At 54.8% G+C, this 18,762-nt stretch overlaps 1 protein-coding gene across 11 annotated transcripts in view; it reads left to right on the top strand.

Annotated features, from left to right (window-relative positions):
* The window catches only part of BCOR (BCL6 corepressor), an 83,286-nt gene that overhangs the window by 26,701 nt on the left and 37,823 nt on the right, over positions 1 to 18,762 (top strand). For 10 of the 11 annotated variants that reach the window (XM_050331437.1, XM_050331439.1, XM_050331436.1 and 7 more), the window contains exons 2-3: positions 16,173 to 16,302; positions 17,853 to 17,931. In XM_050331437.1, coding sequence (XP_050187394.1) covers positions 16,217 to 16,302; positions 17,853 to 17,931 — 165 coding nt within the window. In that variant the 5' untranslated portion in view covers positions 16,173 to 16,216. Of the gene's footprint in view, positions 1 to 13,190; positions 13,212 to 16,172; positions 16,303 to 17,852; positions 17,932 to 18,762 lie in introns of those variants that run through there. The other variant, XM_050331440.1, reaches the window with a different exon arrangement.

The following is an 18,762-nucleotide window of genomic DNA, read 5'->3' as shown; positions in this document are numbered from 1 at the left end:
GTTCTTCGCCATTTCTAAGGTGAGTGGCAGAGGCTGAGGGACCGGGCAGGGGCTTCTCCTGGTATTGTTTGTCCGTCTGTGATAGATCGGTCTAGACAGCCGCTCAGGCTCCCTGCGAGCTAAGGAACCAGAGCCTGAAAGGGAGAGTGGGGGAGACGGAGAGGAAAAGGTCACTGCGATATTTTTTCTTTTTTTTTTTCCCCTCTTTTCTTCCTTTCTTTCTTTCTCTCTTTTTTTTTTTTTTTTTTTGGTGGAGATGGTTGTTAACCCTTAAGGCTGAGAGGAGATCGGAGCTGGCTGCCCCGGCCTGGAAAGCTGCCGTAGCAGCAGCGATCGCAGGGATGCTGTCGCAGCCGGGGTGGGGGGAAGGACGACGAGGCAGCGCTGCCCCGTCCATCTAATGGCTTTGTAAAGAGATGTTTCCCACAACAGGAAAAGAGTTCACGAGGCGAGCACCAGATGATTTTGTTCCCAGGAGTTTCCTCTCTCTGGAAACTCCGAGGAGCTCCTGGACCCAGGGTCGGGCCGCCGCAGGGCCGGGGCAGCTGCCGCAGCCCCTCGGGCTCGAGGGTGTTGGGGCCTGGCGTCGGGGCATCCCTGGGGCGCTCCGCCTCCCGCGGGCCCGCTGTGGCCCGCCCTCCCCCACCCCCGCTTTCCGCGGGCTGCAGTGGAAACCCCGCGATGGATGTTCCTGTCCCCGCTCGGGGAGCGAGCTTCCGCGGCCACCTTCAGGTCCCGTCAGCTTGTCCCCTAGCAGCTCCACGCCCTCCGCCCCACGGGGGCCGCGTGTGTGCTCACAGCGTGGGGCAGCCCTCGGCTCGTGTCTGTGCAGGCAGGAGCCGGGCGTACCTGCCTCGGGGTGTTTGGAAGCCCACGGGAGCGCACACACCTCGTGGAGTGTAAGGGCAGGTGGAGAGCAGGGTCTGCGTGGAGGCTCGGGTGGGTTGGGGGTTATTTGCAGCTTCTGCGTGCATGTGTGTGCTTCCTTTTGTGCTTTAGACGTCCTCAGTGGATGAGATGCGATCCTGGTGTGCAAGCCTGGGCGGTACAGATTAAAAGCAGTTAAGGCTTTAGAGCGATAGATAAAAGCTGGTTTTGTTGGATTCGCCTGCAGCGCAGACCATTCCCATCCCTCTTTGTCTGAGCCCTGGTTCCGGGCGCTACAGCCTTATTGGAAATGCTCCCGAGCAGTCCGCACAGCCAGGGCAGCAGGCAGCTCAGTGCTTATTTACACGTCACATCTAAATACATCTCTAATTAGATAGAAGCAACGCCGGAAATGGCAGATTTGTTGCATATCTAATAGAGACCAGTGCAAACAGACTCAGCAGGGTTTCCCTCCCTTCTCCCCCACTCCCCCCAAAAAAACCCCACCATCAAGACCAAGCCAGTAATCTGAGAGCGAACAGAAATGACTTCTCCCATTTGAGCGCATTATGAACTACACATTGGTGAATGTCTCTAATATTTAGAGCAATACTTAGGATGTGTGAGCTGAATGCCCAAATATGGACTGGGTCTTGAAACAATACTGGTGCCTTGGCTTTATTCCTGTGCTGGTGGACAATCCAGGCTCTGTGTCACACGCTGTATCTGCCTTTACCAGGATGTGCCAAGAGCTGCAGCTTCTCAGGCAGTTCAAAATTGTCATCCCTTTTCCCTCTTCTTCCATCCCATGATAATTCACTTTTTTTAAAGACTGATAGAAGAACCCAAGGTCCCCTAACAGCAACTGAGCTTCAGGGGCTCCTGTACAGTCTGTGCAAACAAACTTTCTGGATCTGTGCAGCTGCGAGACCGCACAAAGTTGTTGACATGCTTTCGTGTCTCCGTTTGCGGAGAAAATGGACGCAGGCCACCACAGCCCAAAATAATGAGTGCTGCACATACCAAAGTAGTCCTGGCAATCTGTGGCTGTCGTTTAAAAGGTCTCTCAACTTTGACCGATAAGTGGCCCCTGCAAAGACAGGCAAAAGGCCTGCTCCAGTTCAGGTCATAGCTGTAGCAGCCCTTGGAGTAAACATGGCTTTGAGTATTGGAGTATATTGGTGATTGGTATGGAGCTCAGGTGATCTCTGATTTCTGCATGTCTTGGCAGAGATCTGGACTCTTGCTGGGACTCTGCAGCATAGCTGGGTTGCACAGGTGATGTGTGATGTACAGTCTTTTCCCCCAAACACCACAACAGATCACGTTTTAGTGCAGGCTTAGAAAGAGCACCATGAAGCTGAGTGTAATACTTCCTGCTTAGGCTGGTGTTGCTTTCTTGGTATTTTTTTACCCCTCTTTCTTGGTATTGCAATAAGCTGAGTGGTGGTGTGGAGAGCTGGACTCACCCCTCTGAGCTCCGCCGAGCAGCGCTCGCTGGCTGCATCGCGTGTGTGTGCCAGAGGCAGCGCGGAGGCCCGGGCTGCAGGCAGGGGGAGTTCCCCTGGCCGTGAGCAGATCTCGTTAATCCTCTGGCCTTTCAGGGAACCGGCTTACAGCAGCCGCTGCTCCGGAGCGACCTTTCCCTCCGGCCCGACCCACGCAGGTCCCCAGGCTGCGGCGGGCAGGGACGTCTCTGCCAGGGGAGTGTGCCCTTCGTGGAGGTTTCTCTGGAGCAGGCAGCCAAAGCTCCTTTGAATGGCTGAGCAGACGAGGTGGGGATGGAAAGGAGGCCAAGAACTCCTTGCTAATGTGGCTTTAGGAAAGTTCTGCTGGTCTCCAGCAGGGAATTAATTTTTTCTTGTTTGCTGGACAACAGTTCTTGGCTGAGCGGGGATATTTTTTCCCCTCATCTCTTCCACCTCTGGAAAAGTTAGCGAGTGAGAACACGCCTCTGTACCTGCCTGCATGTTTTCTGAAACTGTTGTCCGAATTATTTGGGACTCTCCCTTCACTCTTTGCACCCCAAACCTACCTCATGAGCTGAACAGATTCTGTGCTGTGTGATTAGACATGCAAGGAAGTCCGCTTGGAGAAGATCCTGACAGCATGAAATATAATTTGTGATCTGAAAGACAGTTTCCAGTATAATCTCATTATGCACCACAGACTCCCGGTGTTATTTTGTAGAAGGCGGACAATGATCAATTTACATTGACCTAGGGCTGGGCGAGCTTTTAGATGGTAATTGCCATATTGATTTGCATGCAAAAAGAAGACCTGCTAAAATTAAAGACCGGAAGCTAAATTAAACTAAATTTATTGTCTAGGTGCAAACTAAAAGACTTGTTAAAGTCTAGGGTAGACTTGGAAAGCTATGAAATTGAGAGAAACATGATTCTCATCCCGATCTCTCCGGAAAATGAATCTACAGGACGGAGACTGGGGCTGCAAAGACCCCATTGTGAGCGGAGGCACACAAGCCAGGGCTGTTCCGTGTAAGCCCTGACTCCCCAAACAATCGGAGAATAAAATATCTCCTCTGTCCAATGAAAATCTCGGCCTGAATGTTGGGATTGTCGCGCTAAGGAAAACAAAGCTTTATTTGGATAAGACAATTAAAGTGGAAAGCGCAGAATCCACCAGCCACACTGGGAATGGCTCGTATAAAGAGCTGAGTGTGTTCAGTGGAGCACAGGGGAAAGGGGGAGGTTCGGGGCCACGCTGCGCGGCCGAGCCCACACCGGGAAAGCCTGGCATTGTGCTTCCTCTGCCTGCTCCTCAGCCAGGAGGAACAAGAGTGCTCCCAGCAGACATGCTCTCCTTTCCATGGCTCCAGCTCCCCTCGGAGCAATCTCCCGCATCCAGGAGCTGCACTGGCTTGGTGCTGTGGAAGGGTCATTCCCCACGCACCTCTAGACAGCTCACGGTGGGTTGCAGTCTGCCAGTCAGTGTTCTTTCTCAGAGTGTGTTCTGCTTTTAGTTTTCAGCTGGAGTAGCTCTTGCTCTTACCCCAAGCACTCATTTAAGGTTAGGGAATACCTCACCTAGACCCTTTGTGTGTCTTTCAGTATTTGCATATTACAAAACATTTGTGCCTGTATCCTCTGTTATAAAAGAATTCCAGCTTCACAGGAGTTTCGGAGTAGCTGGTACTTAGCACAGTTGATAGAAGAGAGAAATACACCTCTACTTGCACAGAGAGCAAACTCCATGCTTGGGGCAGCCCGACGAGTGTGCTTGTGTGGACCAGGTGCTGTGGGGCTGCCTGTCCCCCACCCACTGCTCTGTTTCCCGTGTTCCCCGGGGAGTGGGGTGGCATTGTAGCTAGGAGTCTCCTGGAGGGATGGGAGAGCTTTGTGGGGCTTGTTTACTTATGGTTTAAATATGGCATTTGCCTATGATGACAGGTAGGGACAGAGAAGTGAAATCAAAGCTGTAGGGGTATATTCTCATCTCTCCCTGAAATTCACAGAGAAATTGTTGATGGCACGAGAAGGGATGGGCTGAGCTCCTCTTCTTTCTAAGTGTAAATTCCCTCCCTGAGCCAAACTTTCTCTGTGTGAAAGCTCCCAGCTATGGAGAGATCCTACAGGGATCTCTGATCCCCAGGCAATCCCCTTTGCTCCCACGCCCCGGTGTGCTGTGTTGTGCTTTAAGCCTCTTCGGCTTGCCCACAGCAGTAGGAGGCTGACCCGGGTGTTGGGGAAAGCCCTTCCCACAGCCTTCAGTCCCCCAGGCTCACCTTGCTCTGGCCTGGTCGTGCTCCCTGTGCAGTGTTTTCCTTTCCTCCCGTTTCAGTAGTCAAGCACAAAGTGGATTAGCAAAGCCCCGTGCAGAATTAAGCAGCCCGGTGTGAAGTTATGCGGAGCTCCGCCTGGAGGACTGGCCTGCCTTTCCCCGCAGACCTCCTCTGCTGTGCCATGCTGTGCTTTGCCGTGCCAGGGCAGCCCAGGGTCCACAAGCAGGGATGGAGACCCTGGGGTCTCCACGCCACCCTGGGCGAGGAGAGAAACAGCTCTGGCTAAAGTTGGGAGCAGCAGGGGAAGCCGGAACAATACTTGCAAGCAGGAAGTGATCTCCCAGGGTAAATGTTTTAATGGAAGTGTAACCTGGCATGGCACAAAAAACCCAACCCAGGGCGGCTGCTGCCAGCTGGGGAGGATGCAGGGCTCGGGGAGGTGCGTGGGAGGCTGTGCTGTGCAGTGCCAGGGGCGCCCACAGCGGAGCCATGCGTGCAGAGCTGGAGGCGGCTACGGCGTGGCCTGCCCTGAGCAGGTGGCTGAAGGTTGTCTTATTTTAGCTACAGAAATATCTCTCTAGATCCATTACTGCGAGATCTCGTTTGCAATAAACTGTATTGGCTCCCCTCTTTATACAAATTGCTGGTATGAAAGAAAACCCAGCTTATATGCATGGAGGCAGGCATGAGCTAGTGAGATCAGGTTTCCTACTGAGCTCCCGGAGGAGAAGTCAGCATTTGATTGAAGCTACACTTGGTTCTTGGTTCCCAGGGGATAGCAGCCCTGAAACACGAGAGCCCTCCCTCCTTTTTTTCCCCCTTCTCTCTCTTCTTCCTCTAAAAGCCTTTGTGCTGAAAGAGCCTCAGTAGGCACGAATCGCCCGTCTCTCACAAGACTCTGTTGCAGCCTTTGCTGACATTGTTCTGTTAGCAGTGGTTTTTACCAGGCCAGCAGATTTCTGGCTACGTATAGGCAATGAACAGTCGATGATACTGACCTGCAAGTACATACTGGCATCTTTGGTCGGTGAATCAGATTCAGAAGTCGATTGGAGACTTATCACGTTGGTGTGAAACACCTCACCTGACTGGGGAGCGCTGCCCTTTGGCAGGAGTCAGGCCCAGATGGAGACGTGCTTCCAATAAAATCAGCTATTTTTCCTTTCTGGTGCCAGCTCCCAAACTCCATATAGGTACCTGGAAAGGGTTACTCCATGTCCTGTAGCCTCTTCAAGAGTTGGTGTGGGACAAAAATTTCAGAGAAAGTTGCTGTGTCTTGGATTTCCCTTAAGAGACACATAATTTGGGTAATACCAGGAGTCAGACTGGGCATGGAAAGGTTTCCTCGAACAGATTTATTTTTCCCTTGCTTCTGTAAAGTAAATTCCACCTCTCCTCTGGCTTCGCTGCTGATGCAAAAATAAGTAAGGGCAGGGAAGGAGGTATGAGGATTTACACTCAAATTCCAGCTGTGCCCAACAGAAGGCCCACTGAGAGTGTGCAGTGCACTCCTTTGCTGCCAGGTGGTTGTATCGTGAGCGAAGCTGGAGTCGTGCTTTAGGTTATTGGCTTTTTTATTTTTTTTCCCTTGCCTTAAGATGGAAAGGGATGAAGGTGGAAGTGCGTCTCAGCCGACCGGCTGCGCGGAGGGGCCGGGGCCGCCGCGGGTTGCGGGGTCACGGCCCGCGGCAGGGGCGGAGGAGGGGCCCCTCGGCGGGACGTTCTGTGCCACAGCAGGTCGGACAGGCGGTCCGGGGCGAGGCGGCCGGGCAGGGACTGTGGAGAGCCCGACTCTCCCGGGGAAGGGCTGCTCGGGGGCGCGCCGCGGGGGCGAGCTCGCCGTGTGCCGCGGGGCGCCGCGCAGCTGCAGGCGCGGCTTTCCCCGCTACAGCGGGGTTCCCCCTCGCCCTTCCCAAAAGCCAGACCGAGAGCGGAGCTCAACTTCTGAGTGAAGGCGTTCCGTCGGGCGTGAGTGCTGACTGGAAACCCCTCTCCGCTGTGGCGGGGAGCCCCGCGGCGGTCGGGACCCCGCCGGCATCGCGTTGGTGGAGCAGCAACCCCCTCCCCCCCCAGCCCGCAGAATCCCCCCGGAGCAGCGCGGCTCCGCCTGGCCAACCGCCGGGAACAAGCACGTTTCTGGCCCCTGGGCGGGGAGGTGGGTAGAGGGTGTTCCTTGTTTCGAGTAAACCAGCTGCAGTAGTTGATGGTAAAGCAATGAAGGCAGACACAATGCTGCTGTTGTTGGTTTGATCTCTAACTGGGGATTGTTAGTCTGGGTTTAACTCTGTGGCAAGGCGGGGTGTGGGGGGGGGAAGGCGAAGGCTGTTTACAGCCAGTGCAAATAATGTGACAGCTGTTGGAGCGCGAAAAGCCCGCGCCTCGCCGGTACTCGCACACAAAAGCTCTCGCTGCGGCCGGAGCGGCCCCGGGGCCGCCCCGCCGCTCCCGGAGGCACCGCCCGGCGCTGCGGGGCCCGGCGGGGCGGCCGCGGGGCTCTGCGGGGCATCCCGGGCGGCGGAGGGGCGCCCAGCATCACCCACCGGCCGCCCGCCGCGTCACTTAAGCAAACGCCGCTGGGCGGGGAAAAAACGTCCCCCCCCTCCCCAACTCCCCTTTCCTCCTCCGCTTGATTTACAAGCGCAGAGAGGCAGCGGGAGGAGCGGCCGGCTCCGTGCCCGGCCCCGGCGCTGGGAAATCCCCCCCCGGCGGCAGGTTTGCGCCGGCCCCGGTGACTTTGTGGGAGCAGCGGGAGAGGCGTCCCGGCAGCCCCGCGGGAGGAGGGGAGGGGGCAGCCCCGCTCCGAGCTGCTCTGGCCTGGGGCGCGGGGCGGTGCGGGGGCTGGCAGCGCATTTCCCTCCCAAACACGTGCTGGCAGAGAAGTAGTTATCCTTGAGATGGCAGCGTGCGACCCCTGATAACCTGGACGCGCAGACCCCTGGAGTAGGTCTTCAGTGAAAAACTCCTCGTGCATAAATTGCCCGAGCGGCTATTTTCTGCTCAAAGCCTCTGCATCTAAGCCCCTCGGTTTGCCATCTGAGTGTAGGATACAAAATGCGGTCTGTTCTTGAAGTTTGCTCCGGTACCCAGAGTGATCTCCTAGCCCTTTCAGAAGAGCCTCTGGGAAGTCGAGGGAACTTGGAGAACTGGGTTCCGGCCTATATTTGTACCTGACATAATTTCGCTACCTACGAGAATCGCTGTGTTTTATATAGTAAGTGACCTCCACATACTATTGTCTTTTTGACGACGCGGCCCTGGGGTGGAAAGCAGGTAAGAAGGGGAGATGTTTATTTCCTCCTTCACCCCCCTCTTAGTCATTTTGGTCGATGGGTTGTCTTTATCTATTTCTCTCCAGTCAATCTATTTTTTTTTTCCCTTTTGGCCTTGACTATCCCCTTGGTCCTTTATGGATTACACTGTGCTATTAGTGGCAAAAGTACACCAGTAGTCATATAACAATTTTAGCATCAATTCCTATAAACCGGTGTTTTATATGACATGTGCCATTTTTCTGCAAGAATACTGCTTGCGAAACTAGTTTCGCCTTGGAGCAAAGGCGGAAAGATAAACAAGACTGCATAGCCAAAACACTTGCATAGCCAAAACACTGGCAATCGCTGCCTCCTTCCAAATCTTTTAAAGTCACGGAGCAATATTTTCAGGATTATGCTGCTGCCTCTGAGGAGGGAATGTCGCCGGCGTTAAAAAAAAAAAAAAAAAAAGCTAATGCAAATTAGAGAAAAATAATTTTCTTTCAGCGATATGCAATGTATTAGTCACTTGTTATCATGCTTAGAGGCAGACCTCATTTGCGCGTCTGCCAACTCGTTCACATCTGCTCAGAGCTGTTCAGGGCATTTTAACCTTGGCGGTGTCGTGTCGTAGTCCCACGGATCAAGAACGAGTAATTAAAGCTCTAAGCAGCAGCAAAAAATTCATAGCCGCCCATCTGCATCGCAGTTGATTCGCTGCTTTGTTTCGGTGCGGAGCGCCGGGATGGGAAGGCAGGGCCGGCGGCGGCCTCCGCGCTGCCCTCTTCTCCGCCGGGGCACCCCCGCCACCGGCAACTTTATGTCCCTTTTTTATTTCCTCCTTTTTCTTACCTTTTTTAAAAATTATTTTCATTTTACAATTTTTCACGGAAAAAACGAGCGTCGTTGTTGGGCTTCCTTTTCTCTTTCCCCGGTGTTTTCCGCACGCCGAGACGGGCGGTGGTTGGCGCTGGCTGTGCCCACCCTGGACGTTTGCCTCTAAAGGTCTGGAGAAGGTTGATGTGAGGTCGGGACGTGGAGTTGCAGAGACGTTTAGTCGAGGTGCTCGTAATGCAGCTTTCGTAAGCGAGGGCTCGCCAGCGCTTTCCAGAAGTGCTCGGGAAAGCGTTTCCCATTAAAGAGAAACGTTAGCGCCATAAACCCGACATAAACTTTGGGGCGAGGCTAATTTTTATGCATTGTTCAGCAGAAACCGAGCTGTTTATTTGTTTGTTGTTGGGAGGAGGAGGGAATTAAAAAAAATTAAAAAAAAAAAAAGGAGGAAGAAGCCCCAACTTCCCAAGCACTTTTTCTTACATGTGGCCGGCTAAGGTTCCCGTGCCCTGGCCCCGGCCCCTCTGTGGCTGTGCAGACAAAGCCCTGCGGGGAGCGGAGGCTCCTAGGCCGGCCTCGCTAGGTAGAACGAGAGACGGAGGCACCTAAGTTTAATATTTCCCTGTTGTGCGCCGGCCATTTGCTGCATGAGGCGCGGGAGCCGCCGTCCCCCGGCGGGGCTGTCGCTGCGGGGAGGGAGGGGGGACCCTGGGGGAGAACGGAGGGAGCCGCTCCCTATCCATCAGCCCCGCGAAGCTGTTGCTCCGTAAATGAGGGAACCACAGACCCTGTCAGCCGCAGTTATGCAAAATGAAGTCGTCCGTGATCAATATCTCCCAACGTCCCCGACGGATGCGTGGGGGGGCCGCCCCCGCCCAGCGTGCGGCGGCGGCTCCGCGCCGGGGAGCGGTGTGCCGGGGTGGCCGGAGGGAAAGCAAGGGCGTACGTCCCATTAATCACTCCAGCCCCCCCGGGGGTGCGGCGGGGCCTGGGGGAAGGAAACGGGGGGCCGTGCTCCGGTATTTCTGCAAGGATAACGTTACGGAAGTGAACGCAGGCCTTCGCCCAACTCTCTCGCAGGAGCGCTGGGACTTTTGTATTCATTGTGGGGGGGCTCCCCCCTCCTCCCGCCTCATAAGTTTCCCGATCTATTGGGGGCGGGGGGGGCTCGGCGCAGCCCGGCTAATGGCGAGCCCGTGGCGCTGCGCTCGCCCAGCCTCCCGCGGCCGAACAATGGGGGACGAGCGGGGGGAAGGGGCTGGCTTGGTGGTATTTTCTTTTTTTTTTTTTTTTTTTCCCCTGCCCTCTCTCTTTTTCTTTCTATCCCCCTCCTGGAAAGCAAAAGCCATACGGAATAAAGGCAACAATGAAGGGCTCCCGGGATGCCGAGTGCGCGGCGGGTTAATGGGCTTGGGGGGTGGGAGGGGGTCGCGCAGGCCTGCGCTTTTCCTTCCCCGCGCCGGGAATGCGGCCTTAAATTACCTGAAATGCACATTTCTGCCTGGCCCGCGGTGCGTGGGTGTGTGTGTGCTTGCGTGTGTATGTGTGTCCCTCTCCTACTGCTGCCGCTGCTCCTCCTGCGCAGCCCGGGCTCGGCTGCTGCCTGTTGTCTCTGGCAGCAGCAGCAGCGGAAACCTCGCTCCCGTGCGTGTGTGTGTGCGAGTGAGTGTGTGTGTGTGTCTAAAATGGCGCGGACGGTCTGGGTAGGGAGATGCCGCGGCGGGTGGGCGAAGGAGGGAGCCCAGGCTCTCGCCGGGAGCCCCGTCTGCGCGGGGGCCCGGGGGGTTCCTGCGGCTGAGCCGGTTTGCGGCTCCCTCCCTCCTCCGCCACCGCCTCCTCCGGCAGCCTTGTTCCCGGCACGGCCGGAGCGGCGGCAGGAATCCCCCGGCCCCCCGGGGGGAGCAGCCCGCCCGCCGCTGTGTGCGCTGGGGGGGACGGGGACATGGCCCGCACCGAGGGGCGGGGGCGGCTCGGGGGCGGGCGCCGTAGCGGCCGTGCGGGGCTGCCAGTGCGGCGGACGGGGTCAGTGTTTCCCGCGAATCCCTGGTAAATCCTTCATGCGGTGATGACTCAAAAGTTGGGTACCAGCTGCCTCACCTCTCCCCGTTGTGTGTGTGTGAGAGCCTTTGCACTCTCTGTCGCAGCCCCTCGATGTGTTTTAACCGGAGGGAGGGGAAGGGGGGGATGGGAGCGAGTGCCCCTGCCATGCAAATGTCCCGTAACCTTCAGGTGTGGGCATCGCCGTATGCCGAGGCAGCCGTGGCCCCCTGAGGCAGTCTTGGCCCCCGGGGCGCCTCGACGAGGTGTGTCCGGGGGTCCGGGTCTTCCCCCGGGGCTCCACGGCAGACAGTGCCGTGCGGGCCCCGGGGAAGGGCAGCCAGGGTTATTTGAAGGATCGCCAGCCATTTTAACTTTCCCTCATTGGCCTCCTCCCCCGCCCCCTTCCCCAGTTCCTAGGCTTATCATTAATTGAAAACTTTCCCCCCCTCTCTTTTTGGCTGCCGCCGGCGCTGAGAGCGATGCAATGATTCGCCTCGCAGCATATGGGAAAGGGGGAACGCGCCGCTGCCGCTACGGCTCTGCGACTGTCTGTGCAGGGTCCAAGGCGTGACAGGCGGCGCGGGGGGAGTGCGGGGGCCGCCGCTCCCTCGGGCCGCCTGTGCCGGGGGGGCCGCCCCCGCCGGAGCCCCGCTGCGGGCGGGGGTGTCTCCGTGGGGCCGGAGCCAAGCGCAGCCCGCGGTGGGGGTGCTCGAGGGGGGGAGGATGCCCCGCTGGTGCGGGTGCTGGTGCGGGTGTTGGCGCGGGTGTTGGCGCTGGCTCGGCGGCCCCGGGTGCCCTCGGTCGGCTCCGCCGTGCCGTGTTTACACGGCAGAAAGTCCCGTTCGCTGTTCGACACGTGACGGTGTGGGAGCCGCGGTGAGGGGGGGACACGGGGACGACGGGGGTGGCTGCGGCAGGAGGCTTAAAAATAGACGCCGACCCCCTTGCGCTGCCTGCACGCTGCCTAAACCGAGATGCACTACTGTCGTGCATGACTCAATATGTATTTTAAATCGGTTTAGCGATCTCGCTGGCGCATTGTGCTTAGCTTTATGGTTAAATGAAATGCCACACGTCCCGGGTAAAGGTCAAACTTCTTCTCTAATCCGCGGATCCGTGCGGCGGCTACTTAGTCTGCAGCTTCCTCCTCTCGTTTACAAAACGTGTCACTAGCGGTGATGCCGTGTGGAGATTGAAAAAAATAACCCACAGTATTTTTTATTTTTAATATATATATGTATAAAAAGCGCAGCCAAGCCTGTTCTTTAAACACTTGTCTAATATTAGATCGCTGGCTGCTGCCAGAGCTTTATACGGCGCATTGTAAACGGTGCAGCAATACGGTGTCTCTGAAGTCTCCTTTCTAGCCGTGGCACAGGTCGTTGTTTTTGTAACTCGTAAATATGTAAGTCGGAGGTACAAGATAAACGAGGTACCTAAACACATTCATAAGCATCAGCTCTGTATTTAAGCTTATAAATACCGTGCGAGTGCTGCCCTTTAAATCAAGCTCCAGATGAACGGGGCTGAGGGCTAATCGAAGTGGATCGCTACGAGTCCCCGATTGCTTTTCACTTCTCTCTCAGGGATTTTCACAAATCTAGAAATGATCCTTCCATTGGCCTGGAACCGGGCGGCGGCGGGGCGGAGGGGGGGGGGAAAGTGGTGGTAACGTGGGGGAGGGATCAGAGCCGCGTAATTTATTGCATCGTTTTTAATATCCGAAAGGCCGGGTTGTTTGCCTGCCGCTCCGTCGGTGCCATCGGCGCTCGCAGAGGTTTTTTTTTTATACCCCTCGCAGCCCTCCCCGCCGGCTGCCGCTGCGCTGCCGCTGCTGCTGCCGGCTCCGTGGCTTGTGCAGTGGAAACTGGCGGGCTGCCAGGCGGAGCTCGGAGGTGGAAAAGAGTAAAGGCGCCAAAAGGGAACTCGTGCGCCGCTGCAATTCTCCTCCCGCCCCGCTTCCTGGCTCGCTGCAGCCGCCGGCCCCGCCGGGCTTCCTCCAACCCCTCCCGCCCCCACCAGCTCCCCTTACCTCCCTCCCCGCTGAGACTTTCACCTCGCAAACTCGCTGCTGGGCACCCCGGGGTCATGGGGTGCTGGGAGGGGAGGGGGCAAGAGGAGACTGCTCTGGCTCCGGGTGGCGATGCCATCTCCTCCTCTTTCCCCTCCTCCTCCTTCTCCCCCCCTCCCCGCGGGCATCGGGTTTTTCTCGTTTCCACGCCAGGAGCGTGTTAACAAAACTTTGCTGCTGCTGGCGTCAATGGCTGCCAAAAGTCTGTTGACGTTGCGAGGGAGACCCAAACGTTTCCCTTTTTAATCAGCGCGGTGTGTGTCTGTGCCTGCCTCTGCGGCGCGGGGCCGGCGGGGCGCGGGCTGCGCGGGCCGGTGGGTGTTCCCGGCAGGGCTCGGCTCGGCTCGGCACCGCGCGGCACGGCTCGGCACGCCGGGGCCCCGCTCGGCAGCACGCCGGGAGGCAGGTTAGTGCTTGCTTGCAGGCGCTTTTCACAACTGGTTTCGCACGGCGGCATCGCTGCGGAACCGCGTGTGCTTTGCGCGTCTCACTCTCTCCCCCCCACACCCCCCAGTCCCCCTCCCGCTCCCCCCGCGCCTCCCTCCCTCCTCCGTGCATCACCGTCTATATTTAGCCGCACATGGCTTTATCGGCCAGACACCTCCCGGAGGAAATGCCGTGCGCGCTCCGGCTGCCGAGCCCCGATCCGCGCCCCGCCGCGCAGAGCGGCGGAGGCAGCCGGGGGGGAGCTGCGGCCCCCCGGGGCGCGCCGACGGTAGCCCGGTGGGTGACGGGTGGGGAGGACGAGGAAGGGAGGAAAAGAGAGACGTGTCCTCGGTTTCCTCCGTGCGTTCGGGCGCTCAGCCTGCCGTCGAGGTTGCATAACGGGGCCGGCTGCGCCCTCCCCCGCGGAAGCTGAGTATAAATAGGTGCGGTGCCCCCCACGCCCCCGCCGCTGTCGCTGCAGTGTGGAGGGCTCTAGGAGCTCCCGGCGTTTGGCCGAGCCGGTGGAGTTCCCTGCGAGCCAGCATCCCCGACGGCAGCTGCCTGCGGGCAGAAAGAGGAGGGAGGGGGAGAGACGGGGTGTGCGAAGAGTTAAGAGTCTGCTGCTTGTTACAATGAAATTATGGCTGGCAGTGGCGCCGCTGCTCGTTCAGCAGACCTCCACTTTTAAACAGTTCACAAGAAGTTCATCAGGGCGGCGATGATTATAACTGCACACACGCGCACCCAGGGCGGGCAGCGACAAGAGGTGGCTTTGGGGAAGGGGCTGGCAGCCGTCGGGGGCGCGGGGTCTGGCATGCCCAGTGGCCCTAGCACATCCCACCACCTCCCTGCGACCTGACGTGCTTTGCCCTTGCTCGGGTGATGGTGGTGGGACATGGAGCCTCCAGCTTTCCCGCTGCGGCTGGGGAAGCTCTCGGCCCCCTGTGCAACTTCAGCGTTTCGCTATCTGCACGTGTCAGGGGATTGATGGGCTCTAATTCAGGCTCTGCGCCTTATCTTAATGATACACTTCCACCGAGGAAACCAGGCCAGGCACAGGCGGCCCCGCCGAGGAGAGCGGGACACAGGGAACAGGGCCGTGTGCCACCGAGGCCCTTCTCCGAGCCGTTGTCCGTCCCTCACAGATGAGGCAGCGCACGGGGTGCCTACTAACCTTACGTAAAACCCTAAATCACTCTCTCCATGCTGCTGCTGCCTCTATTGAAAACATTACGAGCGGCGCATCTGGAAACCAGTAAATCTGTCCAGAAAACGTCTTTCCAGTGAAATAACTCCTTTTGAATGATAGTGCGCTATCTAACCTCCACGGATTTTTGTTTCCTCACTGCAATTTGTGCGGACTTCATTAGGGAAAGCTAACCGTTGTGGAGAGAGGAGGGTCAACATGCCGTTTCATTAATATACATTTGTTCCAGACGTGGAGTTTTGCACAAAAGGCCTCTCTGAGGGGAGAAAAAAGTGTTGGGGAACAAGGCTTTCCTGCCGTTTCAGTTCTTAAACCTCTCTGAACGTGTGTGAAGTATTGTGTTAAAGGCCCAATCTGGGCTTCTTCCCCATTAAATGCCAAAGCGATCATTTGCATATTTTGTAGCCTGACAAAGGAAATGAGTTTGCTGGGGAAGCATGGATGCTTTGGGAGACATTTAGGCATTAAACTCCCAGTGGTCAATCGCCCGTTACTGGTTTGTGTGTGTGTGTGTAAAAGGAGTATCATGCCTCCTGCTTAAAGGCTTCTATTTTTGTGAGAGAGGAAGAGCTGAGGGATATCCTGTGCATTAAAGGCTCCCCCTACTTATTAACCCAGCATTTAGCAGCAGGATGCAGGCTGAAGCTCAGTCAAAAGAAACGACTCAACCTCCGAAGAGCAATTAAAATCTTGCACTGGAATAAATCATGCGCCGCGATAATCCTGTTAATAAAACGCAGCTTGTCCTGACACTTCGCTCATGCAGCAAACTAGAATTTAATGCGAGCAGAGGTGGCATTAGGCAAGGTAGAGGGGAGGAAAAGCCTTTCCCTCTCTGCCACTGGACGCGAAAATGTGGTTACCTTTCACCTGCCTCTCCGGCTGCACACGGCGCCGATCCTCTTGGACTGCTAATACTTCTCCAGTGAGCCCGCTAATGATTTCTTTCCCTGGAGTGAGCAGGCATCATTGAATTACTGAAAGCACTCGCAGCAGCAGCAGCAGCAGCAGCAGCAGCAGCAGCAGCAGCAGCAGCAGCTCCGATGCAGAAGCCACCAGGGCTCCGCACTTAATCAAATCAAGGGGTGGGGAGCTCGCCAACCCACTTACTATTTTTAACCCCTTTCTCCAAGTTAGTCATGTGCAGACGCTAAAGGGGAGGTTTTTATTTAGATCTCTTCTGTAGCAGCGTCTCTTCAGTTTTAAGTCCTCGTGTAAAGGCCTTATCAGTGATCAGCGTAGCGAATACATGCGCTATGTGGTTGTTCTTGCCATGCTCTCCTGCTCCTGTGTGTTCCTTAATACAGGGCTTTGGTGAGCACCTGTGGGTAGTTCACATGTTCCCCCAAGCCCGTGGTGTCTCCCTCCTTGGCTCAGTCTGTATAAGATGAGGATTTGGGGACTGGTGTGTACTTGGCCCGCTGAGTCATTTCTCGTGGAAATGAAAGGCTGCAGAGAAACTTTTATTTGTCGATAGCCTGGAATGATCCTTAATTTTCTGGATGTGCGCTGGGGAAAAGATCCATCTCCTCTGACCTATAAATGCCCTCAATTTGCTCCTCTATTGCCGGGTATCTCCCTTAGCGGTTAACGTAGGCAGCTCACTCCCTGCACCAATCCTGCATTCATTATTAATTACCCGGAGGGAGGCTGGCTGCTCCGCTGTGATGTTTGCACTTCCTCCTAGACAAATCTGCTCAACTTTTTTTTTCTTTTTCTTTTTTTTTTAAATAGAATATAAAACTGTGAAGAAAAGCGGCGATTTTTAAGAAGACGTCATGCTTTCTGCAACTCCCCTGTATGGCAACGTTCATAGTTGGATGAGCAATGAAAGGGTCCGCATGTGTGGAATTAATGAAGACAGGTAAATATTTAAGCTGCTGGCAAGTTAAACCACACTGTAATTCTGCAGAGTGAGGTTCTCGGAGTTTGCTCGCTTCCCTAGTACTGGAGCAGATAGCTGCCACCTTGTATCGAGATCAGCCCAGCTTGGAGGGAGGGCAAGGGGAGAGAAACAGGACGTGCCGGAGAGCAGCAGAGCAGACGCTGATTTACTATTTAACAGGCAACCTGGGTCAGTGAAGTGGGGACGCCCTTTAAAGGGATTACTCCCTGAAGCAGCCCTTAAAGGTGCTTTTACAATTAATTAATTTTTTCATAGTTGTGAAAGGGATTTAAACCAAATAGTGCCTGTGTTCTTGTGGTGACTCTTTGTGGCAGAGGGGCTCCTGCCTCGAAGCCCTGCCTCCTGCCTGTGACTTTTGCATTCCCTGCCTTTGGGCCAACACCTTGTCCTGTGAAATAGGATCAGTAGTGGCCTTTCCATCTCCCACATGTGAATTTCTCCTCCACTTCACCATTTTTCCTCTTGAATATAATTCAGTCGATGATTAAAATTACAGTCTTTAATAATTTTCCTTGGGGTGACACAGTCTCACTGGCTGGTGTCCTTTTCCCTTAAATCCTAGCTTTCTAAAAAGCAGAATGATGCTGAACAGAAGCTGCAGATACGCCTGCAGTTCTCTGTGCCAATTTCATGTGGTTTTAGTGTTCTTCTGTCTTCTCAGCCTCTGTTCTCACTGTTACGTGAAAAGCCTTCAAGGAGCTGGGGAAACTTTTTGGTCTTTTGCAGGGAATCCTATTTGCAAACATAAGCTAAAGGAAGATGGCCAAGTGTCTCACTTTGCTTTCTCACCCTCCCTCCCCAGTTTCCTTACAGTTATTGAGGGATAATAATTTTACATGTTATCTGCAGGAAAGGTGAATCTTTTTAAAAACAAATGCATTAAAGTCACACTTCTACTTTATGGTGATGGTGTGCCTTTAAACACTTTGATTGAAAGAAGTTCTTTTGGGTAATACTGAAACTTTCCTTCTGCTGCATGTCAGCGATTTTTATCCATGGGATTTGAAATTTGGTGCTAAGGTATATTCTTTATTGGTGATTTCTGTGATAACAAGTCCCAGTGCTGCAACACTGGTATAGCACAGATGTGCAGCTCCCTCTTTAGCATGGAAGAGCTGACGTTCATATGATATTAGCATGTGTTTTAATTTTCTCCTCAGCAGTGTTTATGGATGGTACAGGAACAGGGTATGTTTAAAATGGGATATTCTCCCTTTGGAAAAGCAAAAGGGCAAGGGGCAAAAGAGGAGACCTTGACAAAAGCCACTTGCTTTGGAAGAGGCTGCTCTGAGATGTGCTTGGTGTGTTCTTGGTGTCAAAACCCTTTATGCTTATTTTCAAATGGTCCCTGCTTTTCAAAGTAGTCTCTGTGCATGGGTACAGAGAAGGATAACTACATTATCTCATGGTACTCCTTGAGGAGGATCAAAATATGGAGGTGATATGATCTTGTACTGATCTGAGACGGGCAGGGTGTTTTCAAATAATAAGTTTCTGTTTCTTAATAGGAAAATTCCCATTAATGATGGCGATGCACCGAAAAGCAGACTGGAGTTGAGGGAAGAAAATCACCTGAATCACAGTGTGGTAAGAAGTTAAAAACTTCGTGCTTCAGATGAATCTGTGCCTGTCCTCCCCACCCCAACTCCTGCCCCTGGAATATTAATATGTGATCCATTTGGAGAACAGGTTTCCGTTGCAGCTCTTGCGGGACATGAGTGAAATTGGGGCTTTGTTTCTTTATCTCGTTAATCTCTTGACGCTGGCTTTGTGATGTATGTTGTCATATGACATCAGATCCTTAATTTTGCTGTTACAAATAATGTCATGCAGAATACCGGCACGTGTAACAAAAATAGTTCATGTAAGCATTAAGTACATCAATGTTTCAGCAAAGTTGGTGGGTTTTTTCTTTCTTTGAGTGTACGTGGGGAGGAGCAAGTGGGAAAGAAATTCGATGGCGGACCTTTCTTCATGCTGCATCCTCAGATGTCTCACCCCGTGAAACGTGGTGGTGAGCCCTGGAGCAGAGCTTGTGGCAGAGGGATAGGTCCTGGAGGAGGAGAAGGAGGAGAGGCACTCCATCCTTCTCTTCCTGGTATCCATGCCACAACCCACATCCACTTGCTCTGGCAGGGCCGGGTCTGAGGAACCTGTTGTCGCACAGGAACAGTGCCACTAAGCATCGTCTCTGGGCCTCTTCTAGGCTGCTTGGGTCTTCACACCTTTGTTTCTGGCTGTTGAATTTTGGATACGGAGAGATTGGTGCTGACGTTTGCAGTGTTGTGTATATTGCTCCCTGTTCTCCCATTTTCCAGTGTGACCAGCCTCTGTACATTTTCAGAACAAACACCATGTTTGTGTTGTTGCTGTTTATCTCCCCTAATGCTAATCTATCTGTAGCTTGAGTGGCAGTCG

The sequence above is a fragment of the Myiozetetes cayanensis genome, unplaced genomic scaffold (genome assembly GCF_022539395.1).
Source record: "Myiozetetes cayanensis isolate MyiCay16 unplaced genomic scaffold, myiCay2020 scf5-8, whole genome shotgun sequence".
NCBI classification, from domain to species: Eukaryota; Metazoa; Chordata; class Aves; order Passeriformes; family Tyrannidae; genus Myiozetetes; species Myiozetetes cayanensis.
This window is presented reverse-complemented; position numbering and strand designations above follow the sequence as displayed.